The following is a 26152-nucleotide window of genomic DNA, read 5'->3' on the forward strand; positions in this document are numbered from 1 at the left end:
TCCCTGCAGCGATCTGAAGCTGAGGGTGCGGATCCTGATCGACGGGACCCTGATCATCTTCCGGGTGAAGCCTGAGGACGCGGGGAAGTATACCTGCGTCCCCAGCAACAGCCTGGGACGCTCGCCCTCGGCCTCGGCGTACCTGACCGTGCAGTGTGAGTGGGGCAGGCTCAGGCCACGCTGGCCACACGGGGGGCTGGAGGGCTGCGTGGAGGCAATGTGGGCGGAGGAGGGGCCGAGGCGGGGACGGGACAGCGCGGGAGGTGGCCTGACCCGGGCTGGTCAGCGGAGGTGAATTGAGCCCCCGCCAGGCTCTTCTCCAGGCCGCACGGCCGCCCGTGTCCACTAATGCATTCCGTCAGCCTCGCCCCGGTTGGGCCTAGGGACAGGCGGGCCTTCTGGACACTGTCCTCATGCCGGTGCTGGCCAGCTCCTCTGTCCGCACCTTGAACAAGGGGTTTTTTTCTCAGTATCTGAGGGCATGTAGCTCAGACCCAGTGGGGTAGCTCTCCTGCCGCTCTCTGCTCTCAGATCCTCTCTGGGGTGACTAATCTGCTTCCCCAGCACCGGGCCCCTGGTGGCTTCCCTACCGCGCCTTCCAGGGCTGCCCGAGACCCAGGGGAAGGGGCTGCTCTTGGGCCGGAACGACTGAGGGCTTCTGTGCAGCAGCATTCAGCTTGCTGGTCTCGAGTGGGGGAGAGGATGAGTGCCGAGGGCTAATCTCTTCCTCCTGATTGGGGGATGACTCCGTCACTTTGACAATAAAGGCCCCTCTTGACGTGGTAGGTGACAGGCTGTCCATCACACAAGGGCTCATGTGCAAGAACCACTCCCTCCCACAGCACGGAGGGGCGGGCGAGAGTATGACCATCTGGAGAGGCGTGGCCCAGAGGTAGCATCTGAGCTGAGGACATTAGAACAGCTGGTGACCCCGGGAGACGGGCTGAACATGGGCCCGGTGGTGGGCCCCCCGAGTCCCGACCTCATGCCCTCACGTAGTGATGCTGCTGGTGGGGGCAGAGGCCTCCTCTCTGCTGTCCACAGCCGAGGACGACTCTCAGCTGCTGTCTTATGAGCCCCGAGTTCCTAAGAGCTGTGAGGCCTAAGGAAAGCTGTGTGACCCAGAACCCCAGGCCTGTCCCACCCAGGAGAGAAAAAGCTTTGATGAGTTACTTCCTGTGTGCCCAGGCTGTGAAGGTGCCAAGGGCAGGGCAGGCTCCTTGTGGAGCGGAACCCCTCTGCCTGTGTCACCCGGGCACGGAGGGGGCAATGGCGGAGGGAGAGGGCCAGCAGGGGTGGTCTCCAAAGGACGATGATCCACCAGGACCAAGGCTCCCATCCTCCAGGCTGTGGCCGTGTCTGCTGAGGGAAGCGTTTCCCTGTCTCCCTCTGGCACCATCACCCACTCCCACTTGTCGTTTTTTACCTCTTTGCTGCCTTCAAAGAGAACTTGGGGGGTGAGATTTTCAGGTGGGTGAGACAAGGATCTTTATTTCTGCTAAAAAGCAGTGTTCAGAGTATTTCCCATTCATAAACCCTTTGAAAACCTTGGAGGAGAAAAAAAAAAAATCTACCATACAAAAGTAGGAAGCTATGTCTAAATATATGCTTCGGCCTGGTATTTATGTAATGCTCTTCTCTGAAGGGCTCCAGACGCTAACAGAGCCGCCCATTCATCCCCACCGCCTCCCGGGGAGTTCTGGATCCTTCTCCTCCATGGCCCTCGGGGAGAACCTGGGGAGCCTCGGAGGGGATGACTCACCCACGTCACAGGGCTGCTGCTCCTGCTCTCCCGAGAAACTTCCAGCGGCTCCGTGGCTGACTCTGCACCCCACCTGCACAGATGGGAAACCGAGGCAGAGCAGAAAAGCAGCCTTGTGGTTCCGCCCCCGGTCGCCGTCCGCAGAGGATGTGGGGCGAGGAAGGGCTTGGGGTCCCGCAGAGACTTGGGAGGGACGCTGCTCTCCTATGAGTCCCGGCGGCTGTCGCGTCTCCGGGCGGAGGTGTCTGGGGGGAGCTGCAGGCGGGCAGGAGCAGCGGTGCCTGCGTGCGTTCAGACAGGTGTTCTTAAGGATGCAGGGCTGGACACACAGGACGGTTGCTGTGGCCTCTGGGCGGTCAGCCCGGGGGGTGGGCTTTGCCATCTCGTGGTCCCCGTTGGGCCGACCTGGCACTGCGCCGAGTGGGGGGCCCTGGGCTGCGGGGTGGCTCGCCCCCCCCGCCCCGCCTTCTCACCTCTGCTTCCCTCCCCACACCCCCGGCCCTGCAGACCCAGCCCGCGTCCTCAACATGCCCCCCGTGATCTATGTGCCTGTGGGAATTCATGGCTACATCCGCTGCCCCGTGGACGCAGAGCCACCGGCCACCGTGGTCAAGTGGAACAAGGACGGCCGCCCCCTGCAGGTTGAGAAGGTGCCGGAGGGCCACGTGCCGGTCGCGGGAGGCCCCCGGCCCTGAGGTGCTACCTCTGGGGATCTGGTTCCCGCCAGGGCCCCTCCCCTCCCCCCAGGATTTTGGGAGAGCAAAGAGCTGTTTCCCGTGGGCCGAGTCCAGCAGGGCCTGGCCGTTCTCGCATCGCGAGACGCCCCCGCTCCCGCAGCCTGTGCACGGAGGAGCGGCTCAGGTCCGGCTGAGGGGCCCGGGCCGAGCACCGGCTCCTGACCCCAGCTCCCCTGCGCTGTCTGTGCCCCAGCAGAACCTGGGCTGGACCCTGATGGAGGACGGCTCCATCCGAATCGAGGAGGCCACAGAGGAGGCTCTTGGCACTTACACCTGTGTGCCTTACAACACCCTGGGGACCATGGGCCAGTCTTCCCCCGCGAGGCTCGTCCTGAAGGTGAGGCCGGGGCTGCGGGCCGCCTCCATGCGGGCGGTGGGCGCCTGAAATGCCCGACATCACGGCCTCGCCGTGCTCTCCTAGGACCCCCCGTACTTTACGGTGCTACCAGGCTGGGAGTACAGGCAAGAGGCCGGCCGGGAGCTGCTCATCCCCTGCGCTGCCGCCGGGGACCCCTTCCCTGTCATCACGTGGAGGAAGGTACCTCTGGGCTCCGGGGCTCCCGGGGAGCGCGGTAGGGGCACGGCCTGGGAACGGCGCTGTTCCGACGGGGCGGGGGCTGAGTAGCGGCGGTGACTCCTAGTGCGGGGGCGTAGGGAGGGCTGCGGGCTGGGGCCCGGTGCCGCCCCTGGCCTTCCTGGGCCCCTGAGTGTTGGTGGCTTCTCTTCTTCCCTGCCCCTCCTCCTGCCCTCCTCCCGCCCCCGTGTTTGGCCAAGGTAGGGAAGCCCAGCAGAAGCAAGCACAATGCCCTGCCCAGCGGGAGCCTGCAGTTCCGTGCCCTGAGTAAGGAGGACCACGGAGAGTGGGAGTGTACCGCCACCAATGTGGTCACCAGCATCACTGCCAGCACCCACCTGACTGTCATCGGTATGGGGCGTGGGAAGGCGGGCTGGGCTCTGGGTGCGGGGTTGTCTGCCCCCGCGTCCAGGCTGGGCCTGGCACAGGTGTCACCTTACCTGTGGCTCCGGGCACGTGTGCCCACTTCCTCTGCCTGAGACCTCGTCCCCAGGACCTCGGCCTGCACGTTTTCCCTGCCCCTCTGGGGACAGACAGCCACAGTCGTAGCAACAGCCAGTGCTTTTTGAGCATTTACCACCAGCTTTAGGCTCAGCACCTAGTGGGGCCTCATCACACACGTGTGTGAGGTGGGAGCTGGTGTTCCCCCACGCTCCCTCATGGAGACCGAGGCTGGCTTGGGTGGCATGCCCTGCCTGGCGTCACTGCACTGAGTGGTGGGCCCAGGACTCAGGCTCCTGCCGGAGGTGTTGACTGCTGTGCCGGGCTGGTGGGCGGCTCTCACGTTGGTGTTTGGGTCTCAGGCCAGAGAGCTGTGTGGGACGGGGGCCTTTGGGCTTTGCCTGTGGCCGTAGGCAGCACTTCCATGCTCTCCAGACAAGCCCAGGCCTGGTCGTGGCTGATGACCAGGGGCTGGTTTCCCTCTGGCCCTTATTCCTGATGCTCACGCATCTCTTGCTGGAAGGACAAGCCTGCCTGTGGGACCGTTTTCCTCCTCCAGCCCCATGACCCAGCAGGGCTGGGGGCAGCTCCTCGGAGCGTCCTTGTCCCCATCTCTCCCCCGGGGCACAGCTTTTGCCAGGTGCACGAGGTCACAGCCTGGCTGCGCGGGCTCAGTTCCTCCCGCCTGAGGTGTCTGCTTCGCCTGCAGGCACCAGCCCCCATGCCCCGGGCGGTGTCCGGGTCCAGGTCTCCATGACAACTGCCAACGTGTCCTGGGAGCCAGGCTACGATGGAGGATTTGAGCAGACATTCTCTGTTTGGTACGGACCTCTGTGAGTCACCCCTGCACGCCTTGCTCTCTGCTTATCCCCCCACCGCCACATCAGTCCCTGGGGTCAGAGGGCAGGTTATGAGAAGGGTGTGGCTCTCCACCTGCCCTACCTCCCTCCGGACGGTGGGGTGTGTTGCCCGGTGACCAGGCTCCAGGGGGTGGGGTGTCTGGGATGACGACGGGGCTGGGGCCTGGATGGTCCGTCCCCCTGTGCTGCGTGTCCCCAGCTGACCTCGCGGCCCCTCCCTGTCCTTGGCTCGCTCCTCCAGCTTGCTCTGTTCTCTGGAGCCCAGAAGAGACTCCTGATGTTCAAGGGCATCATAAGACAGCCAGCCACAGCATAGATCTAACTTTTACTCTGGCCCTGCACCAGTGGTTCCAGAAACCAGTGTGAAGTGACGCTCACCTTCCTGGCCTTTTCTGCACATGTGCATTTTCTCTCTAGGACTGTGTGTCTGTCGTCTTTGTACCTGGTTATACATTCACTTAGTGAAGTGCAGAGATTTGAGATCTTTCCCAAACCTCGGGGTATACAGACATCTTAATGCATGAAGCAGGCTGAAGACAAGAGGTGTAGAAAAACTGGGAAGAGAGGCCTCGGCTGAGGTCCACCCCTCCCCTCAGGATTTTCTCTCTCCACATCCCTATCCTGAGCCAAGCACTGGCCACCTGCATCATGGGTGACATCCTCGAGTGGGGAGGGTGAGCCCTCACCTCCTCCTTTCCAGACCTGTCTCATCTGGGTGTGTAGCCCCAGCCAGGCTCACCAGGTCGGGGCGGGGTGGGGGGCGGGAGGAGGAAGCATAGTCGGGGGCGCCTGGAGATTGAGGGAGAGTCCTCTGTATACTTCTCAAAAGCAGGGAGTAAGAGGGACCTGGCCTGCTTCCCAGACTCTGATTACCTAGGCGTTCTGAGCTCTAGATGCCAACTGGACCTAGGTGGTGAGCTTGGGGGGCTCGGAGTTGAAACGGAACCCCCTCCCATCCCCACCTGTTCCCCAGGGCAGGCGGGACGCTGCCAGGTGGCTGCGTGGCCAGGGCAGGGCGCGTGGCCGCCTTTGGGGAGGCCCAAACTGAAGGTCTGGGCATGGACTGGTTCCCCCGCTGCCTGGGCTCTGCTTCGCTTTGTCACTCTGTTGCCTCGTGTGGTGCTGGCGGGGGAAGGGCGGTCACGGAGCTGGGGAGGCCTGCTTCCTGCGCTGGTTTCTCTTTGCTGTGCTTTCGGCTGCCTCCGCTCCGATTCCTGGGCAGAGGCTTGAGCTGTGAGCCGTGAGCCCTTGGCCTGCAGGGGCCTGGCCTCCGCGGGGGTCCTCAGGCTGCTGAGGGATTGTGCGGCCAATCCCATGGGACAATGTGTCCTCCCCGTGGGGGTGCCAGGCACTGTGCCTGGGCGCTGGCTTCATGGCTGGCAGGGAGTCAAATGGGCTGCAGAGCAAGGATCGACCCTCACCTCCGGTTCCAGTGTTCTGTAGCCACAGCGCGGCCTGTCTTGGTGACTTCTAACCCAGAAAGCCTTAGGGGTGGGTCCTGGTCCCCATCGTGGGGAAGCACTGGGCATTTTTGTCCTGTGCCCAGCTCCTCCTCAGTGACTCAAGCCTGCTTGGACAGATGGAGCCCTCGGGGTCACGCAGGTCCCATTTGGCTGTCCCCGGGAGGCCGGGTGGCCAAGGGCACCCGGCCTCCCCCTGGTCCTGCTCATCCCCACTTTCCCACTTTGGTACCTGCCTTGTCCCGTGTCCTCACTGCCAGGGCTGCGCCACTCTTAGGGCTCTGACCAGGGTGAGATTCTCCCAGAATGCAACTGGTAATTTGACCAGTGTCTCGAGCGTCAGTAATGCCAAGGGTCCCTTTTCAGAGAATAGGCACCAGTAGTGGCTGGGGACCTGGCTTCATGGGGACCGGCACAGCCACAGCTGGGGGGTCGTCACCTGCTCCTGACCTCTAGCCTGGGGAGGCTGGGGCAGCGCCCCCAACTCCAGCACCTGTGTGCCCTCTTGAGTCTCCAGTGTAACCCACCCCGCGCCTTTGTCCCCGATCCTCTCTCTCGGGCAGGATGAAGCGGGCACAGTTTGGGCCCCACGACTGGCTGTCCCTGCCTGTGCCTCCGGGACCCAGCTGGCTGCTGGTGGATGCCCTGGAGCCCGAGACAGCATACCAGTTCAGCGTCCTGGCCCAGAACAAGCTGGGCACCAGCGCCTTCAGTGAGGTGGTCACTGTGAACACTTTAGGTGAGGCCGGGCCGGGATGCTCCTGGAGGAGCTGGGATGGAGAGCAGACATTTCCTGCCCGCTGTGTGCGGGCGCCTTGCTAAGTGCCTTACACGACCAACACTGACTTCCCAGTAAGGGTCTGTCCTACCGTCCCACGGGGTTTGTCTGGGCCAGGGTGCCTCGTGCCCCGTCTGAGCACTGTGGGCTGCCCTGATGTGTCCTCGGATGGATGGAAGAGCTTCAGTTCCATCGTTCCTTGCTGGCCCCGTGTTTGCATCTTTCTGTGGCCTCCCAGGGGGGTGGGGGTCCTTCCTTCTCCTTTCGCACTCCCGCTGCTCCCTTCCTCTGGCCCCCGGCCTCATCTGGTGGCAGGCGTAGGGCTGCCTCTTCCTCCCTGACCCAGCGGCTCACCCCGCCCACCTGCTGTTGCATTTGGCCCCTGTCTGCGGCCAGAGAGGTCAGCTGTGACCAGGCAGCCCCACGCCAGCCTTGTCCCACATTCTTTCTTGCCGTGGCTCACCCCACTCCGGAGCCCTGTGCCCTGGGGCCTGTTTTTCCACCTGGGCCAGAGGGGAACGGATGGAGTGAGCAGTGCTGAGGGAAGATGTTCCTCCTTCCTTGGAAGAGAATGAAAGATGCGTTTTGTAGTATCTTTTTTTCTTTTTTAAGATATATTTGATGTGGACCATTTTTAAAGTCTTTGTTGAATTTGTTACACTATTGCTTCTGTTTTTTATGTTTTGGTTTTTTGGCCCCAAGGTGTGTGGGATCTTAGCTCCCTGACCAGGAATTGAACCCACACCCCCTGCATTGAGGCCTGTGGGATCTTAGCTCCCTGACCAGGGATCGAACGCACACCCCCTGCATTGGAAGGCGAAGTCTTAACCACTGGACCGCCAGGGAAGTCCCTATAGTATCTTTTCAAAGATACTGTCTTATTCAAAAGATAATTACATTTCCTTCTTCCCTGAAGTTCCTGACTCTTTTCCTTTCACGGGACCTGATGCCCTTGTGTGTGTCATTAGAAGTGCTCTGGAAATGGAGTCAGGAGGCTCGGTCCCACCCGCCCTGCCCAATTCCCTTGGGTCGGGAGGGCTCTTCATGGGACACGTGTCCTGAATTGATGCCTGCACCCTGGGGGTGTGGCCCTCATCGCCCTGGGGTCACTGCCCCCACAGGGACGTGTGGGTAGAGGGGTTGTAGCGGCCTCGGCACCCCCGCCATCACCCCTCCCTCCCCCGCAGCATTCCCTGTCACAACTCCAGAACCCCTGGTGCTGGTTACCCCACCGAGGTGCCTCACAGCCAACCGGACCCAGCAGGGTGTGCTCCTGTCCTGGCTCCCACCTGCCAACCACAGCTTCCCCATCGACCGCTACATCCTGGAGTTCCGTGTCGGAGAGCGCTGGGAGACGCTGGATGACGCCATACCTGGCACTGACGGGGACTTCTTCGCCAGGGACCTGTCCCAGGTGAGGTGCCTAGCGTTTTCCCTGCTGCTTTTCTCAATTCCAGAAGTGACGTGACTCTTCCTAGAATCACTGGAAGCTTTGAGTGACCCAGCTCAGGTGTGTGTGCGCCGCTGCGTACCGTCCCACACCTGCACTCCTGTGCTCCCAGGTCTCCTGCCAGGGTTTGGGATCCTCAGATCACTGCAGCTGAGGTCCGCAGGTTCAGGGCCTGCCCTGTGGCCGCGGGGAGTGCTGTTCCCGCTTGAGGGGTCTCCAGGTGCCGACACGAGCCAGGGTGGGCTGGGGGCCCAGCTCCCTGCTGGAGTCTGACGTGGGCAGAAGCTTCCCAGAAGGGTTGTCTTCCACTTGCCCAGAGTAGGGTCCCTCCTTTAACAATTCCGAGCCCCTGGAGGAGAAGACGGTACTTTTTTCCAGCTGACTCCCCTTAAACTGGGATGTCTCTCTAGTTGGAGAGGCAGCAGCTTATTTCTCAGATGCCCACCATCCCACCCATCTTCCCTCTCCCTTCCCTGCACTCCTGAGAGCCCGTGTGGCATCTCTGCCCAGCTCTGCTTTCAATGACCTCACGTTGGTAGCTTGAAATCGGCCACGGTGGGAGTATTTATCCCATGGAAATCGGCAGATACTCCGAGTCGCAGAGCTGGTGTGGGGGTAGGATGGGCGGCTGTTGCAGGTCCGGGTCGCTTGGCTGACAACAGGGTTTCCTCCCTGGGGCTGTAGGACACATGGTACGAGTTCCGGGTCCTGGCTGTCATGCAGGATCTGATCAGCGAGCCCAGCAACATCGCCGGCGTCTCCAGCACAGGTACTTGGGGGAGGGGCGGCGTCTGTGGAACAGCTCTTATGGGAAGAGGCTGAGCTGGAAGTAGAGCGAGAGCGCCAGCTGAAGCCTGCCAGGTGGGTAGGATTTCTCCATCTAAAGAGCTGCGTTCATGGCCGTTTCTATAAGGTAACCACAGAGAGAAATCCAGTTAAGGCTCTTGTTAGAATAGTCAAAAAGGACTTAAGCCCTTTTGCTGTAACATTTCTGTTCCTCCGGTGTCATCCTCTTGTGGGGCGGGGGGCGAATTGGAGCGAAGAGACAGAAACAGGTCAGCAGTACTGACGCCTCTCGTTAAGACGGCATCATAATTAGGGTGTTTCATTTGGAAAATTGCTGTTTGGTGTTGTTTTCCTCCATTCCTTCCTCTCCGTAGATACTTTCAGGCTAAATAAAGCCAACTCCCCAGCATTTTCTCCATTTCTCTTTCTTTCTCTTGGCTCTGGTCCCATTTCTACACATCTTTCTCCAGCTACACTGCCTCACATGGAGCCGGTCCCTCCCCCAGAAGCGGTTCCCCTGGTTTGGGAAGAGGTTTTTGCTTAGTGATCCAGCAGTGGCTCACGTCCTCGGGCAGCGCTTGCAGAGACCCTCGGAGCCAGTGGGCAAGAGCTGGGCCAAGAAGCTCATGCTCGGGCCTGGTAGAGATATGGGGGCAGTGGGGAGGGCAGGGGGTGGGCGGGCGAGAAAGCCCGGGGTGGGGGGAGCGGCTGTGGCTTCTGTTGCGTGTACTAGGCACCGTGGGCTGTTGTCTCTACACGGAGGTGCCTGCTGTAGCAGCAGAGACGAGCGTACTTCTGTCTTGGCTTGCCTCCAGGGAAGAGAGCTGCAGCCAAGCTAGAAGAGAGGACTTGAGGGTTTGGGGGTGCCTCTCGTGAACTGTTCTGCATTCGGTGGCTTTATGTCTCGTTCCCGGCAGTTGGGAGGTTCCTGTGGTAAACAAGGATGCAGCTCCCTCAGCGTTCCCTGTCTTGAAGCCTCCCACTTCCAAAGGCTGAGCCTTCATTTTCTACTCAACCAGTCGGCATGATCTGGATTGTTTAATCCCTTGCTGTCATCGACATGGCAATGGATTCTGGCCAAATGTATCAAGATATATAGGCTTCCCCCTTGATGAGCCTGTAGAGCAGCACTTACTAACACAACTGTCGGGTGACATGTAACGCAGTGGACTGGTCCAGTCTTGGCTGTCACTCTGAGCTCTGCACACCTGGGCACCAAGTGAGGCTCACTTCTGCCTGTAGAACAAGGATGTTGTTTGATGCCCCTATCCTTGCCAGCACGTGCCCTGTGGTGACCAGGATGTGCTGACCCCCTGCAGAAGTTGCCTGCCTGCACTGTGATGGTTAGAAAGGGGCACCTGCGTTCTGGAGCAACAGCCCTGCTGCTGCTGCAGAGTTTCACCCTCTGGACCCTGGTCCTATAGGGAGGCTGGTGGCAGTCACGATGCCCGTGTGACGCTTAGGCCCCTGCAGTGTCCAGTCAGCTAGTCACGGGTTCCGTGTAGAGCGTGCTGGTAGGTGAGGGTGGCTGGTAAGGTCCTGGGCCAGCGCAGACCATCACAGAGCTGGCGTCCCACAGGGAAGAGAGAACAGGTGGTGTTTCCTCTCCACAAGCAAGGTAGCGATTCCTCGGCTCTGTAAACGCCCTCTTCTCCGTCTTCCCGCCACGCCCCCTCTTCATTTTTAGGGCGGAGCCCTAGTGATGTCTGTCCTACACAGGTGGGGAAGCACCTGGGGCCCTGGGGAGGGAGGGTCTAACCCGTGCTCTCCCCCTATCCCCCCAGACATCTTCCCGCAGCCGGACCTGACCGACGAAGGCCTGGCTCGGCCGGTACTGGCTGGAATCGTGGCCACCATATGCTTCCTGGCTGCGGCCATCCTGTTCAGCACCCTGGCCGCCTGCTTTGTCAACAGGCAGCGCAAGCGGAAGCTCAAGCGCAAGAAAGGTAGGTGTCGCCTTGAAAACAGGCAAACTGGGACCTCGTGGGCAGAGCTGCTGATGGGACTTGCTTTGATGGTGGGAGAGTCGGCTGGGACCGACACGAGGGTGGAGGCAGACCCGGTGGGGACACGTGATCCTGGACCCAGACGTGCCAGATGCTAGGGTGCTGCTTCCCTGCGGGGCTTTGCTCTGGGCCCTGCTGACAGCTGGGGAGGGCTGTGTGGCATCAGGCCTCAGCGGGCTCCCCTCTTTCTCCCTCCAGACCCTCCACTCTCCATCACGCACTGCAGGAAGAGCCTGGAGTCTCCGTAAGTGGTCTAGCCCCAGAGAGACAGGGTACGGCCATCTGGGGTGGAGGGTGGAGGGCTCGCTCCGTCCCATGACAGTGTTTCTAAGCCGTTTTCCCTTAATTGATCTGCATGGTAATTTTAAGTTGTCCGCACTAACAGGGGGAGCAGTAGTGTAGATGACCCAAAATAGTAGATGAGCTGTTTATTTCTTTGAGTTTTTTCCATTCTAACAGTTGTGTCTTCTCAATATGCCTTGCTTAAGTTACTCTTAAAATGAGCTTGCATTCCTTGAGCAACCTGGGAGTGAAGTTGCAGGTGTGACTGGAGAGAGGTAGCAAACATGGGAGCAGGCAGAATAAACGTGGAAACGAGGTGTCCATTTGGAAAGTGGACAGCACACGCCTGGACAGTTGAGAGTTGAGAGTCGGCCAGAGTATTTCACGCCGGCACATGCCACCCGCCAGCATTCCTCCTCCTCACTAGCGTCCTCCTAGGCGCGTGTGGTACTTTGCAGGGAGAACGGAAAGCAGTAGTGTCCTCTGAGCTTCCTCACGCCTGCTGCTCTCTCCCTGTCCCCAGCTTGTCCTCCGGCAAGGTCAGTCCCGAGAGCATCCGCACACTGCGCGCCCCGTCCGAGTCCTCCGATGACCAGGGCCAGCCGGCGGCCAAGAGGATGCTGAGCCCCGTGCGGGAGAAGGAGCTGTCTTTGTACAAGAAGACCAAGAGGGCCATCAGCAGCAAGAAGTACAGCGTGGCCAAGGCGGAGGCTGAGGCGGAGGCCACCACGCCCATCGAGCTCATCAGCAGGGGCCCCGATGGCCGCTTTGTGATGGACCCCTCCGAGGTGGAGCCGTCTGCGAAGGCTCGGCGCATTGAGGGCTTCCCCTTTGCGGAGGAGACCGACATGTACCCTGAGTTCCGCCAGTCGGACGAGGAGAATGAAGACCCGCTGGTGCCTGCGTCTGTGGCCGCCCTCAAGTCCCAGCTGACCCCTCTGTCATCCAGCCAGGAGTCCTACCTGCCACCACCAGCATACAGCCCTCGGTTCCAGCCCCGCAGCCTGGAGGGCCCCAGCGGCCTGGAGGGCCGGCTCCAGGCCACTGGCCAAGCCAGGCCGCCCGCCCCCCGGTCCTTCCACCATGGCCAGTATTACGGGTACCTCAGCAGCAGCAGCCCTGGGGAGGTGGAGCCGCCGCCCTTCTACATGCCGGAGGTGGGCAGCCCCCTGAGCTCTGTCATGTCCTCGCCACCTCTGCACGCCGAGGGGCCTTTCGGCCACCCCGCCATCCCCGAGGAGAATGGAGAGAATGCTTCCAACAGCACGCTGCCCTTGACTCAGACGCCCACCGGCGGGCGCTCCCCAGAGCCCTGGGGCCGGCCGGAGTTCCCCTTTGGAGGACTGGAGACCCCGGCCATGGTGTTCCCCCACCAGCTGCACCCGTGTGATGTGGCTGAGAGTCTGCAGCCTGCGGCCGGCCTCCCCCGAGGACTGCCGCCCGCCTCCCTGCAGGTGCCCGCAGCCTACCCGGGCATCCTGTCTTTGGAGGCGCCCAAGGGCTGGGCTGGCAAGGCGCCGGGCAGAGGCCCTGCCCCAGTGCCCCCCGCCGCCAAGTGGCAGGACAGGCCTGTGCAACCTCTGGTGAGCCAAGGGCAGCTGAGACACACCAGCCAAGGCATGGGCATACCCGTGTTGCCTTACCCCGAGCCGGCCGAGCCGGGGGCGCACGGCGGCCCCAGCGCGCTGGGCCTGGACACCCCGTGGTACGAGCCTCAGCCCCGGCCTCGGCCCAGCCCCCGGCAGGCCAGGCGCGCCGAGCCCAGTTTACATCAAGTGGTGCTACAGCCCTCCCGGCTCTCGCCTCTGACCCAGAGCCCCCTCGGCTCGCGCACCAGCTCCCCCGAGCTCGCAGCGCGGGCCCGGCCGCGCCCCGGCCTCCTGCAGCCCGCTGAGGTGTCGGAGACCGCCCTGCAGCCACCGGCTGTTGTCAGCTTCTCGCGCAAGTCCACGCCGTCCACGGGCTCCCCGTCCCAGAGCAGCCGCAGCGGCAGCCCCAGCTACCAGCCCACCGTGGGCTTCACCACTCTGGCCACGGGCTACCCCTCCCCTCCGCCGGGCCCTGCGGGGCCTGTGGACCACTTGGATGTGTTTGGACAGACACCTTCCCCTCGGAGGGTGGGGGAGGAGCTGCTCAGACCGGAGCCCCCCCCGCCACCGTTACCTACTGCAGGGTGAGTGTGAGCCGTCTCTCCTGCCCACCGCCGCCTGGTCATCTTCCTCCCCCTTCCTCCCCTGCCGTCGCCCTTCCATCCACCGACTGACAGGGCTTGTCGGGACACGCTGCAGCATCCCTTCGGGAGAGGAGCGCTGGTCTTGGCAGCGGCAGGGAGTGGTCACTGGGGTGGGGGTGTGGCTTACCTGCCCAGGTACCCTGCCAGGGGCATGAGGGATCTTCCCCACCCAGCCCAGAGCTCTCAGGAGGCCATCTGGGGGCTGGGGGAGAGAACGTGGCCAGGAGGTGTGTGGAGTGTCCCCATGAGTGTTCCCCCGGGGCCTTCTGGAGTGCAGAGCCCCCCACGTCCCCGTGGGCCTGGCTTTGGGCGGTTCCAGGGTTGGCCCGGAGACCTTGTATCCAGCCTCCTTTTCTTCCTCGGCCTCTCCTCCTCGAAAGCAGGACCCTGGAGCCTGACTTCCCTGGACCACCAGGCTCCTGTCCCCAACCTCCTGCCCTTAGCAGCCTAGTGAGTGCCGCCTCCCGCCCCCACCTGGCCCCCCAGCCTCCCTGGAGGCTGCGTCCTGGAGGCTGGGAGCAAAATCTCAGGCCTCTGAACCGTGTGCCCGAGCCACACGCCCCACCCCAACCTGTGTGCCTCGCAGGGAGCTGCAGACAGACAGACAGACAGACAAGCCCCTGCGATCAGCCGGCCTGGGGGAGCCCACTGTAAACTGTAGCAGCTGGTGTGCCAGGTACCAGTCAGCCTGGACGCCTGCCCGTGTTCTCTCTCTCTGGTCTTTCTTCTGCTCTCCTCCCTCCTCCTCCCACTACTTCCTCCCCAAGTCCGTCCTTCTGTCCGTCTCTCTTCCTTCTCCATCTTCTTTGGGTTGGCCCGACTTGCTGGGAAGAGCCTGCACCGTCCGTAGTCCCCCATCCCTCCTGCCCCCCACCCCGGTTCCGTCCTTTGGTCTCTTCTTGATGTGGCCGCCTGTGCAGGGGAGCAGAGTCCAGAGGAGGCTGGCCTGGTGGTAGGCAGACGGGAGGAGGTCGAGAGGAGGGAGCCCAGCGCCCTTCCCTTGCCCCCTTCCCTCCCCCCAACCCTGGTACCTGGAAGCACAAGCCTCACCTCCCACCCCGGCTCAGGTGGGGAGCAGCTCGGGAGGCGGAGGAGAGCTGTGTGCTGCCTGTGCAGGAGGTGCGGGGGGCCGTGCCCTGTCGTCTGTGCTTTGTGCAGCCTCATCTGCTTCGTCCCATCGTGCCGTCTGGGTCTCTGTCTCTCTCCTTACTGCTCCTCACCCCATTCTCTGGCCTCGCTTGTCGGTTCTCTGGTCCCCGTGCTCCTCCCCTTCCCTCTGGGTGTGCGTGGGTGGTTCCCCCGCACCCATGTTGATAACCGCTTTGTTTCTGATTGATCTCAGCTATCTGGGCAGTGTTGTCGAGACAAGCCTCTCTTCAGCTCAATAGGTAAGGGAGCCCCGGCTGGGTGGGTGGGCAGGGGGCGGACCAGCGGACGGGCTTCCGCAGGGCCAGCGCTTCCTCCGCAGGGGAATCCAGACCACAGCCCTCACCCCTCTGTGGAGCGGCAGCCTCCGCTCCGATGGCCCGTGGCTTCTGGGTCCCCACGCCCTGCTGCTGCCATAGCTGCCGGGCCTCGCTCGCACGGCCTCGCTGCAGCTTCTGAGCCCCTCCCAGAGCCTCCCTGCAGTTTTTGCACTCAGACACCTCGCCATCCTGCTGCCCAGAGCTTCCCACAGAAGCCCTTGGGGCCCTGCATGCACCCTCAGGGGCCTAGAATGCCTACGAGCGCTTTGCACCTCTGCACCTTGGAAACCTGGCTGGGCACGTGGTGTATCGGAGCACCGGCCCCTTTCTGCCCGGTTTCTCCAGTAGTAGGCATAGAGACCCCCCTTCCTCCCTAAGCCCCCCGGGTGCAGATCCTCCCCTGGGGTGGCCCCTCCCTCACTGTCCTCTTGGGATCCTGCTGATGATCGGTCCTCCCAGGAGCACGGGGTTGGGCTATGGCCCTGCTCCTTTCCTCACCAGCCGGGTCTTTCTCAGGACCAGGCCACCTGTCGTCCTCTGAGGGCAGGGGCGGGGAGAGGTCACCACTCCTGAGCCTGCTCTGCAGCCTGCTGGCTGTCACAGGACTGAGGCGTGGACCTCGCCTGCGGGCTCACGTTGCTCTCAAGGCCCCTGCAGTAGCCACTCCTGATGTCCCTGGGCCACAGCTCCGGGAAGGGGTCTTGGAGGAGCTCTGCCGGAGGAGAGGACAGGCCCCCGGGCAGAAGGCAGCTCTGCTCTCCATGTGGGCGACTCCTCTTCCAGGTACAGGTCTCAGGAACTTGACAGCAGAGGGGTGCCAAGTCTCTTTGAGAGTTTTTTGTGGTCCCCTGAGGCCTGCTCAGTCTCACGGCAGCTGACAAGATCTTCCTTTTGCTGTGGACGCCAGTCCCTTGCTTGTGGCCACAAGCAAATGCAGGCACCAGGCACTCAGATGGGAGAGGGAGCCTCCTCTGGGTGCTTCTGGCTTCCCGGGTTGAAGTCTCTGCATCCCTTCCCCACCTGGAGACGGCAGGAGGGCTAGCGGTCCTAACTCAGGACCATCAGTCTCCTCTGGTCGTTAAGGATGGCCTCCCGTAAACAGGACGGCCGTGCCATCTCCTCGTGATCTGCAGCCATGAGAGTGTCTGCAGCCAGAGGTCGTGGGATTGTGTGAGGCTGGCCGGGTGCCACGCCGCGGCCATGAGCTTGGGGAGACCAGGGACAGCGTAGTTAGGAGCGGCCAACGGGGTGATAGTGATGGGACCGCCCTCCACCTTCCTGCTCTCCTCCTTGCCCCCTGTTGTGACCCGCCTGCTGCCCCCAGAGGAGTGATGACTCCAGGCCCAGCTCTCACTCCACTCTGGGAAAGTGCCTGGGCCCGGGCCCCGTTCTCGTTCGTGACCGCCTCCCCGGTGTCCCCACCTGCCAGACCCGGGGGCTGAGTGCCCTCTCACTGCTGTGGTAAAACCCAGAAACCAGGGGCGCGATGCGGGGTGGTTTCCGCCCGGCCCGGCCAGCTCCAGCCTTGGGGAGTCTGGCCCTCACCGTGCTGCCTGCCGAGAGCTCTGGGTGGAGGCTGCTGGGCCCTTGCAGGAGCCAGGCTCCTCCTCGGGCGCCACCCTCACACTGCCTTTGCATGTGTCCCCTCTGGGTCTCGTTGGAGGTGGTGTGACTCGTCTCGTCCACGTGTGTCCTTGCTCTGTTCCCACTTCCTTCGCTCTCCCCTGTTCTGCTCCCGCACTCCCCGCCCCGCCTCCTCTCCCCTTTCCTCCTCCTCCCAGCTCCCTTCTCTACCTGTCCCTTCGTGGATGGGGCTCTCAGTTCCCTGTCTGACACCAGTAGCGGCCCTGTTCTTGCATCCCCTCTGATCCCCTTTCCTGTTCATACTGACCTTGGCCTCCACGAGGCAGGTGGGTTGGGAGCGTGCTGGGGCCCCTTGTACTGGGTGAACCTTGGGAAGGAGGTCCCATTGGTAAAAGCCTCTCCCGAGTTCGGAGGCCACACACTTGGCCCACCAGCGGGGGGCTGTCTGTGGGCGCAGTGGTGGGCACTGATCTCTGGACTCCTGGTTGGCTGTGCTGTGACAGAGGGTGGGTTCACCCATGTCCTGGCTACACCGTGGATGTGAGTGGGTGTCCTCGGTCTCCACCCCAGTCCTGTAGTCAGACATCAGAACGTCCGCTCAGGAGAGGAAGGAAGTGCTCCTTCATCACTGCTCTGCCTGTCACCGGGCACGGCAGCCGCTGGGGTAACAGCCAGCTCTTGGGGCAGGAGGGCAGGAAAAGTCCGGAGGATTTCGACTGTCCTGCCCTGTGGTTTGCCTTTTTGAACCTGGCTGTGTCTTTCTTCCACTGCTGTGGGTGAGCATAGAGATACGCACTAAGGCCTCTGGGGCTATCTGGTTGTGGTTTGGATTTTGTATGGATTTTATAACAGGTGAGAGAGAGAAAAAGAGAGTGTTAAGGTCAATTTCAGGCTGTCTTTGGTAGGTGTGAACCACAAAGAAACACCTGTGGGACAGAGAACTGGGGTTCATGGGGAACATGCTCCAGAGAAGCCCCTGGACTTTAATTTCAGGCCTTCACCTTCCAGTAATGCTCGTACTTTCTGGGGGATAGGGTCCACGTTTGCTGAATTCTTGTGTGTTCTGGAAGAACTGGGGCCGACTGGAAAGAGAACTCCGGCCTCACCTCCCTGGAGGGCACCCCACTGGTCAGCCCTGGACTACCTTGCTGCCCTTGTTCCAGGGATGGGATGGAGCTGCTTCCCCCAGCCTCCTACTGTCTGAACGTCATCGGCGTCAGAAGTCCATTACCTGAAAGTCCCCTGGGGGGCTTGGCGTTGACAGGGGACATGGTTCCCCTTCCCCCTTCCCAGAGAAGGGAGGTGGTTTGATTCCAGTCTGCTGGGACACATTTCATGTGACTTTTCTACATAATTAGTTGAATATAAAGACCCATTTTGCCCCCTCCCCTGTACCTCCCGTCCTTCCAGACCCTTGCTTTTATTTTTTGCCTCCTGTACCGGGAGAGTGTTCCAGTGCCTTGGGGAGCCTTCTCCTGTCGTGCATCTGAGCCTGAGCACCAAGCCAAATGCGAAAACAGGCGGACAGCAGGTGTCTTGGAAGAGCTGGAGCTTGGCTGCTTCACAAGGGAAAATTGGCTTCCCCCACTCAGTGGATTGTTGCTGCTCCGGAATCATTGCCTGAGGGCATCACTTCAGCCAGCTTTTCCCCTCCCTGGTCTGTCTTCTCTGGCTCTGCCACCGAAGCAGAGAATGTCAGCGACTGTGGCAGCGAGCGCGTGCAGGGCAGGCTGATTGCTCAGGTGCACGCGAAAGCAGTGTTTCCCTTCCATGTAGCTTCTGCACCTGTTTCCCTTAGGAAGAAGTTGGACACGCAGTTTATCTGATGTTGAGAGTCCTGGCTTTTATCCCATGATAACTGGATTATAAGACAGCCTGCTTAACCTCTCTAACTTCAGTTTCTCCATCTGAAAAGTGGGGTCAGTACAGTATTTGCCTCTTAGGGATGTTGTAAGGGTTAAAGAAAATTATTGCAGGGAACATAGAGCAGCGCCTGGCGTGTAAGTGGTAAGTAAATGCCATATGATACAAGTGGTAATAGTAGTAATTTGTTGCTTGTAAGAATAATTTGGCCCTGGAAGTTTCAGCTGGCTTGGAGAATCCCTAGGAGTTTTCGGGGGCACCCTGTACCCATTTCTCTCATGCCCAGAGGATCACCCTGAATTGTGTTGTTTGCTTACTGGACCCTGGGTCCACTTGCTTGTCATGCTCCTCCTCAGACTGTACACCATTCATCTGTATGGCCTTTTGGAAGACCCTGGCCAGGACCGGGAGGCAGATGAACTGAGCTGTGGATTCATGTCTTTTTCCTTTTAGGCAGCACGAAGAAGCCTTAGTCCAGGATGAGTGGGGGGTGAGGACGTTGCATCAGCTCTGGGAAGTCATGCTCCCTCGTGCCCTGGCCATCTCCAACCTTTGTCTGCCTCCCAAGTTTCCTTCCAACTGCTGCTGTGCAGGGTCTCCATGGGTAGGCTGTGGGGTTTGTGAAAGAGGAAGGAAGGGGGAGTTGGCAGTCAGGTCTTCGGGGTGAAGACCCGACCTCCAGTGGTGAGCTGAACTCCTTCTCTCTGAGACCGTGTGTGCATGTAGCTGGGTTCTTAGTTCTGTGCTCTTAGGGGGCTGTTGAAAATTAATACGTCTCTGACCTGAACTTGGGAGGAGCTTCTCCATATGCTTTATGTACTAAAGGACGATGGAATGATGGCATCCATCAAAGAAGATGCAGGTTGCTTCACTGTCAGTTAGTGCAAGAAACCCCAGGAACCAGAGGCTTATTTACAATTAGTCTGTATGTTTTTCTTTCTTGTCCCTGCAGAGATATCTGATGTTGGGGGGATGCGGCTGTAGTCTTCCCACCCCTCTTTTTTTTTAAACCTTAGATTGCTTGTTCACCACTGGGGACTTTTTTTCCCCTCACAGGTTTGGCTGTCTACTCCTTCCTGTCAGAATTTACCCACCACTGATTGTGAGGGAGATGGAAGAGGGAGGTGTGGGGATGGAGGGAGAGTGACTCGCCCCCATTCACCAGGGTCCTGGAGTGTCCCTGCTTCCCTGATGGCGTGCTGATGCCAGCACTGGAGGGAAAGAAAGAGCGACCTGTCTCCCTCTTCCCCCCTTACTCCTCAGGGTCCAAGTTTGGCTTACTTTGAGAAGAAATGGCATTGATCCACGTCTTCTAGATTTTCTTCTTTTATGACCCTTGAGCAGTTCTCTCCAGTAAGCGCAGACTGTCACAGACAGTCCATCCTCTCAGCTCTCTTTGGGCCCCTTTGTCACCTGGGCAGCACAGGCTCCAGTTAAGTTGTTGCCTTTGTCCTAACCACGCAGTTGCTCTGTTAGGCAAATGGCTACACCCACTGGACAACCGGGGCAGAAAGAGACGCTGACGTAGGTGGTCTCCTCTCCCATAACCTTGGTTTTTCTGTCGAATCTTAAAATATGGATCCACTGGATACCTGCTGCGGATGTCAAGGGCTTTGCAAGCCTGCCTGATTTGGACACTCTCACTGTCACAATCTACTCCCATCCTCTTCTGTTCTCTCACATGACTGATGAAGTCTGAGCCCAGTCTGCTGCTGAAATGTTGGTGGACGACAACTGTTAGTTGCTGTTGGCTGCCGGGGTTCTGCCTGAATCTTGGCGATGGAGGGGATGATGTCACTGGGCATTGGGTTCCCATCTGGCCCGGCCCTGTCATTCCCGGAGGAGGACAGTCAGTGGGGTGGGGTTGTTCTTCCCCTCCTTTAATCTGCCCCTTTACTTTTCATTTCAAGGTCTTGACTGTGATGATCCATAAACTTCAGACATCAAAGCTGTTTCCTTCTCCAACTTCCTTGCCCCAGCTTGAGTGCCATGTGATGGGTTCGCCATTAAAGCCTGTCTCACCCTTTCCTAGGTCATCTGATGGCTCTACAGATCGGTGTCCACGTGTAGCAGGCCTCCCACTGCTGGAGCTCTCCACTGGGGTTCTCTCTTCCAGGAGCAGCAGGAAGGCAGGTGTCACGGAGCCGTCATGGGCACCTGGGACTCCGTAGAGCTGGGCTCTGTCTCCTCTGGGTCAGCTACTTGGCTTTCTTCCAGCTCCTCTTCCAAAGCTCTCTCGTCCGGGAGCTGACCTGTGCCTCTCCAATTGTCCCTTCCAGGACACATCCACCTGCTCCTGGGAATGCTGCTGTACCTGAGAGGCTGGAGGCTCTGAAATACCAACGGATAAAGAAGCCCAAAAAGTCATCCAAGGGCTCCTCGAAGTCAAAGAAACGATCCGGTAAATGTCGAGAAGCACTCTGCTCCTCTCTTCCCACTCTGACCTGCCACTACGGGCTTGTCTGGCTCAGGATCCCAGCCCTGGGTTCTCTGCACAATCGACTCCTCCAGCTTATCTCGTTCTTTGCTTCTCTTTAATACTAATTGTCAAGTAATACACAAATAGAATTTTCATATCAAAAAATGAGAAAAGTAAGGTTAAAAGTCCCAGATCATCCTCCCAGTTCTGTTTCATCCAACCTGGGAACCATCCTTCTTGGGGGTATGTGTGTTCAGAACCCTTCTGTGCATACGCCTTTAGAAAATACATGGCATTGTTTTAGTGTATTTTTTTTTTTTTTTTTTTTGGCTGCGTTGGGTCTTTGTTGCTGTGCGCAGGCTTTCTCTAGTTGCGGCAAGCGGGGGCTACTCTTCGTTGCAGTGTGTGGGCTTCTCATTGCGGTGGCTTCTCGTTGTGGAGCACGGGCTGTAGGCGTGCGGACTTCAATAGTTGTGGCGCACGGGCTTAGTAGTTGTGGCTCCCGGGCTCTAGAGCGCAGGCTCAGTAGTTGTGGAGAACAGGCTTAGTTGCTCCACGGCACGTGGGATCTTCCCGGACCAGGGATCGAACCCATGTCCCCTGCATTGGCAGGCGGGTTCTCAACTACTGCGCCACCAGGGAAGTCCCCTGTATTTTTTAACAACATAAATAGTACTTTTCTTTCTCATTCTGTTGTATGCCTTGGACATATCCCTATCTCCTTAAATATTTCCTCTTTATCATTTCAGGCCTCTGGTTGGACATGAAATTCTGGGGTCCTACTCAGTGTTAAGGGGTCACTGTGGCATGGACTCAGCCTCTGCGGGCTGGCCAGACTTTTCTCCATGAGATAGAGTGAAATTGCCGTATTTCATGAAAAGGACACCACTACTGAAATGTGTGATGTTTATCCAGCAGCGATAGGTAACTTCTAATATAGTGCAAAAATAATTCAGCCCTTTTTCAGACTTAGAAAATTCCTTAATATTTATCACGTGCTCTCTTTTTACCAGTGGTTTTAGAAGTGCTGTGACAGGCCGTCCAAGAAGACCACTGCACAGCTTCCTTGCCAGTCTTTCTTATCTACCAGAGTGCAACTTTCTGCAGAGGCTGGGTTATGGAAGAGTGATACACAGAGGCCCTTGAATCTTTGGGAGGCAGTGAGCACTTAGTTCTCACTTAGCCTTCAGGTGGTACTATTATCTTGTTAGTTTATAGGTTGGAATACTGAGGTGGAGAGAAAGAAAATGAATTTTTTAGGTTTTGAGAGAGAAATTAGAGCCCAAAGCTGAATTTTCAACCCATTTAAGCCCATTTCAGGTTAAGACCCATCTACATACCTACCTACCTACCTATCATTTATCTATTCTGGTTTTTTTTGTTTTGCAAAAATTCCCACGAGGTGCCTGTATTCTCTGTTGTTCTGCTTGCAGTGGTCCTGTTCCCTGTCATATGTTCACAACTCGCAAATGCCCCCCCGTCTTTAGCCCAGATCTTGTCCATGAGCTCAAGTCTCATATGTTCAGGTGCCTGCTCCACATGCAGCTGGATGGCCTGTAAGCCTTTACCGTGTCCAAAATAGAGTTACTGATTATCCAGATGTGCTTCTCCTCGGTTCTTTCCCAGTTTCATAAAAGGCACTCCTACCTGCCCAGTTGCTCAGGGTACTTCATCCTTGACCCTCTTCCTTTCACGTCTTACATCCAGTCCATCTGGTAAGGTCTGTTGACTTAACTTTTAAAACACATCCTGAATCTGACCACTTTTTTCTGTCTCAAATGCTAAAGCTAAATTACGAGTCATTCCCATCTCTCACCTTGCCCAGAGCAGCAGCCTCCTCTCTGGCCCTCCTGCCTCCGTCCTGGCTCCTGCAGTGTATTCAACACACAGCGACCAGAGTGATTTTTAGAAAGTCACGGGAGTGTGCACACACATACCCGCATGCACACGTACACACACACTTCTGACTAAAACCCTCCAGAAGCTTCCCCCTGCGATCAGAACAGACTTCTGCCTGCCTCACCGACTCTGCTTGCTCTGAGTTACCGTGATGGCCTGCCTTCGGTCAACAGGTCACGTTTGCTCTCAGCCTGGGGCTTTCACACTGTGGGAACTCTTCTCCCCCAGGTCTGTTCAAAGTTCCTAATTCAAGACTCGCCTTGGCGTTACTCCTTCAGAGTAGAAGCAGTGCCTCGTTCATTTGCCATCTAGTGATCCTATTTTATCTTTCTTGGTAGCACTTGCAGTATCTGACAGTTTTATATCTGTAGTTTTTAAGTCTTTATAGTTTGTCTCTTCCTCCCCATTGCCACATGGAAGTATTATCTTCTAGAATGCAAGGGCTTTACCTCTGTGTCCCCAGAAGGACCATAAGGCAGAGGGTGGCCCTGGCAGTCCAGGGTGGGCCAGACCTGACTCTAATGCGTATGGATAAAATCTGTGTGACGTCCGTCACTGCCTGGAGGGGGACGGTGGGGGGAAAAGTGTGCTGAGTCCCAACCCCAGTACCTAGAATGATGCCTGGTACCCAGGAGGCACTAAAAGGGACATGAATATTTCTTTAATATCGATAAATAGAAGAAATATTAGATAAAAGGTACTGAATATATTCAATATTAAACACAAGATGTAAAAGAGATGTTGCTTGACTAGATCTGTGAATCTGCAGGAAGTACAGCCACAGCCGTGCTGCTTCCTGGCTCTCACTAGGACAGCACTTGGGGTGGCCCCGGGCGCTGGCCCTTCATGGTTTCTCTGCTGCACATTCTGCACTTGGGTGATTCCGGCGTGTGACACTAGAGGCCGGGCACCATGCCCTGCAGAGGACGGCTGGGTGTGTGAGGCTGCCTTCTCCCTTTCACCACTGTCTTCTCTTTTCCTGTGTGTGTACACTTGCTCCTCCCCAGATGGTTCTGCCTCCCAGGCTCAGAACCTTCCAAACTCTCAGGTCCTGTGGCCCGACGAAGCTGTCTGCCTCCGGAGGAAGAAGAGACATTCCCGGCCCGACCCCTTTGCCCGACTCTCAGACTTGTGCCACCGCCAGCTTCCGGAAGACCAGACGGCAATTCTCAGCAGCGTGGAGCATGATGACCCTGGCCACGCCACTTTGCTGTGATGCCACAACTTAAGTGTCCCCTGGGCGAGGATGCTGGCCGAGGGGCAAGGGTGGGCACGGGCGATGGGTGTGCGGGGCATCATCCTATCCTGCCAGTGGAGGGGTGGCCTGGCTGTTAGTTTCCAGGGCTTCTCAGACCCTGGTTCTGCTTGTTCTCCCTCTGGCCTGAGTGGGTGTCTCCTCTGCATCCTGACCTGCTGGCCTCATGTCCAGCAGAGGGGGCTGAGGGCAGACTGGCCGCTGTGGCTGTGTGTAGAGCTTGGGAAGTGAACTGGGGACGGGGAGAGAGATGCCTCCTTCCCCGCCTTCCCCTCTTCACTGGATGGATTTTTCCCACCTCCTCAAATATCTCTGGAGTGCAAAAGAGGAAGCAATGGCTCTCACTGCTATCTGCTTCTGTTCAGTTTCTCAAGTCCTGAAAGAGGGCTGGACTTCCTGCCATCTTCCAGACTCTACATATATATAGATATAGATGCAAATGCGTATGTGTGTAGTTTGTGGGTTTCTTTATGTATTTATATGTACGTGGAAGCAAATGCTGTTTACTTCTGTGGTCAATGGAAGGAGGAGGGAGAGGGCAGCTGGCATGTGGGCTTTGTGAGGGGCTGGCGGGGGCCCTGGTGTCTATATCTCTGGAATGAGTCCTTCTGAAATGGGATTCATGCCTTCTCAGCTGAATTCCCCGTTTGTCTTGACCTTCTCCCATTCAGAGTGGAAGTAGGGGCTTGCCATGGTTCCTGCTGCCTGCTTTGGGGGGTTCAGCAGTGAGTTACCACAGGACTAAACACAGCCTTTATTTCTTGGTTCTGGGTGAAGAAGGGTGGCTGGTGAACGGCCAGACAGGCTTCTCTCTTCGTTTCATGGTTTGGCTCAGAAGTAGAAGCTGCTTAGCAGCAGGGCTGGGAGGGGGCCCTTTGCTCAGATTCAAGCTCATCGTCAGCCCCTTGGTCCAGCCAGGCCTGGAGCCCTGTGGCCGAGGGCCTCCCACTCTGGAGCCATCTGTGCCGAGCACCAGGCGCCGCGGCTCTATTTATATCCCAGCCTGGCTCCGCACCCTCTGGAGCGCTGTTCCAAGGCCCTGATTGGATTCCTCCTTTCCTTTTGTGGGAGCTAATTCCCCAGATTGATTAATTGCCACGTGTGGGGAGCCCGCCCGCGCTCCTCTCCACGCTTCCCACGTGCAGCCCACCACAGACCTGAGCTCCCACAGGATGGGATCAGATAAAGCTGGGGGGCCTCAGATTCTGGGTTCTGGCGGTGTTCAGGCCCCCTATTCCCCCAGGTCTGTTTATATAGAACTGGCTGAGGCCTGGGAGTGAAGCTGGAAGGGGTGGGAGGCAGGAGCCAGGCTCCATCCTCTCCCTGCCGAATTCTTGTCCTAACTCAGACTCTTAGCACCCAGAAGCTTCTGCGAGGTTGTCTTACAGCGACTACGGATGTATCTCTCTCTTCCAGTAAGGTAACGGCGCTGCCCTCGACAGGCAGAAGGCCTGAGTGTGGGTGGGGTGCGTCTGGCCTCTTTCTCCTCCTCTCGTGCAGGAGCCTGCTCTTCTGGCCACCCGAGAACCGAGGGGGCTGTCAGGTTCCGCCAAGTACTTCCTTCTTGGTGCTGCTGTCTTGGTGGGTTTGGGGACATCCTTTGTCCCCAGATACCTGCTTGGATGTTGGCCCAGTCAAAGCACTGGAGACTTCTGTGGCTCTCAGCGCGGTGACCCAGGCGAGGCGGCCTGAGAGCGGGCAGCTGCACATCCCTGGGAGCTTCCATCCTAGGGGTGAATCCGCTGCCACGCAGACCCGCCTCGTGCTTCCTTCTCTTGCCCAGCGAGTGGGGACCAATTCCACCCTTGAGGCTCTGCCTCAGAAGTCACAAAAACCACAGTTTCTTTCCAAATGTGACACATTGTGGAGAAAGAAGTGGCAGGGGCAGCATTTGTGGCCTCGCCGTGTCCACTGCCCAGCCCCCGGGTAGAACCTGCACCTTCTGGCCAATGCACTTCGCTGGGCACCAAGTCCAAGTCCAAGCCACCCTCCGGGCGGCAGCTCCAGTGAAGCAGCGACTCTGCTTCTTTCCTGAGGCAGCACTACCTCTGCCACCGTGCCCCACAGGGGATGCATGGGCACCTCCTCTGGGCCCTGGGGTCGGTTGTGGCCTTTGTCCGCACTCTCATGGTGGCTGTTTCTCGAGCAGAGCAGATCCTGCTGGACTGTACGTGGGACGTCAGGGCTGTGTGTCTTCAGGGTGACCTAGGCCACCCTTTCTGAGCCCCGTGCTGGGACTGTAGGCCCCGAGGTTACAACAGAAGAGGAGACGGGGGAAGGCTCTGCTGCTTTACGGT

General features: G+C 58.8%; 1 protein-coding gene across 3 annotated transcripts in view; it reads left to right on the forward strand.

Annotated features, from left to right (window-relative positions):
* Positions 1 to 23816, forward strand: part of IGSF9B (immunoglobulin superfamily member 9B) — a gene marked incomplete at both ends in the record, with an annotated part of 41480 nt that extends 17664 nt beyond the window's left edge. The window contains 14 exons of one of the 3 annotated variants that reach the window (XM_079708009.1): positions 10 to 155; positions 2270 to 2412; positions 2696 to 2836; positions 2921 to 3037; positions 3274 to 3424; positions 4224 to 4347; positions 6398 to 6573; positions 7800 to 8026; positions 8747 to 8831; positions 10633 to 10794; positions 11053 to 11098; positions 11660 to 13309; positions 20562 to 20683; positions 23608 to 23816. In XM_079708009.1, coding sequence (XP_079564135.1) covers positions 10 to 155; positions 2270 to 2412; positions 2696 to 2836; positions 2921 to 3037; positions 3274 to 3424; positions 4224 to 4347; positions 6398 to 6573; positions 7800 to 8026; positions 8747 to 8831; positions 10633 to 10794; positions 11053 to 11098; positions 11660 to 13309; positions 20562 to 20683; positions 23608 to 23816 — 3499 coding nt within the window. Of the gene's footprint in view, positions 1 to 9; positions 156 to 2269; positions 2413 to 2695; positions 2837 to 2920; positions 3038 to 3273; positions 3425 to 4223; positions 4348 to 6397; positions 6574 to 7799; positions 8027 to 8746; positions 8832 to 10632; positions 10795 to 11052; positions 11099 to 11659; positions 13310 to 20561; positions 20684 to 23607 lie in introns of those variants that run through there. The other 2 variants (XM_079708010.1, XM_079708011.1) reach the window with 2 other exon arrangements.
* Positions 23817 to 26152: the final 2336 nt, after the last annotated feature.

Source organism: Hyperoodon ampullatus (genome assembly GCF_949752795.1).
Source record: "Hyperoodon ampullatus genome assembly, chromosome: 7".
NCBI lineage: Eukaryota > Metazoa > Chordata > Mammalia > Artiodactyla > Ziphiidae > Hyperoodon > Hyperoodon ampullatus.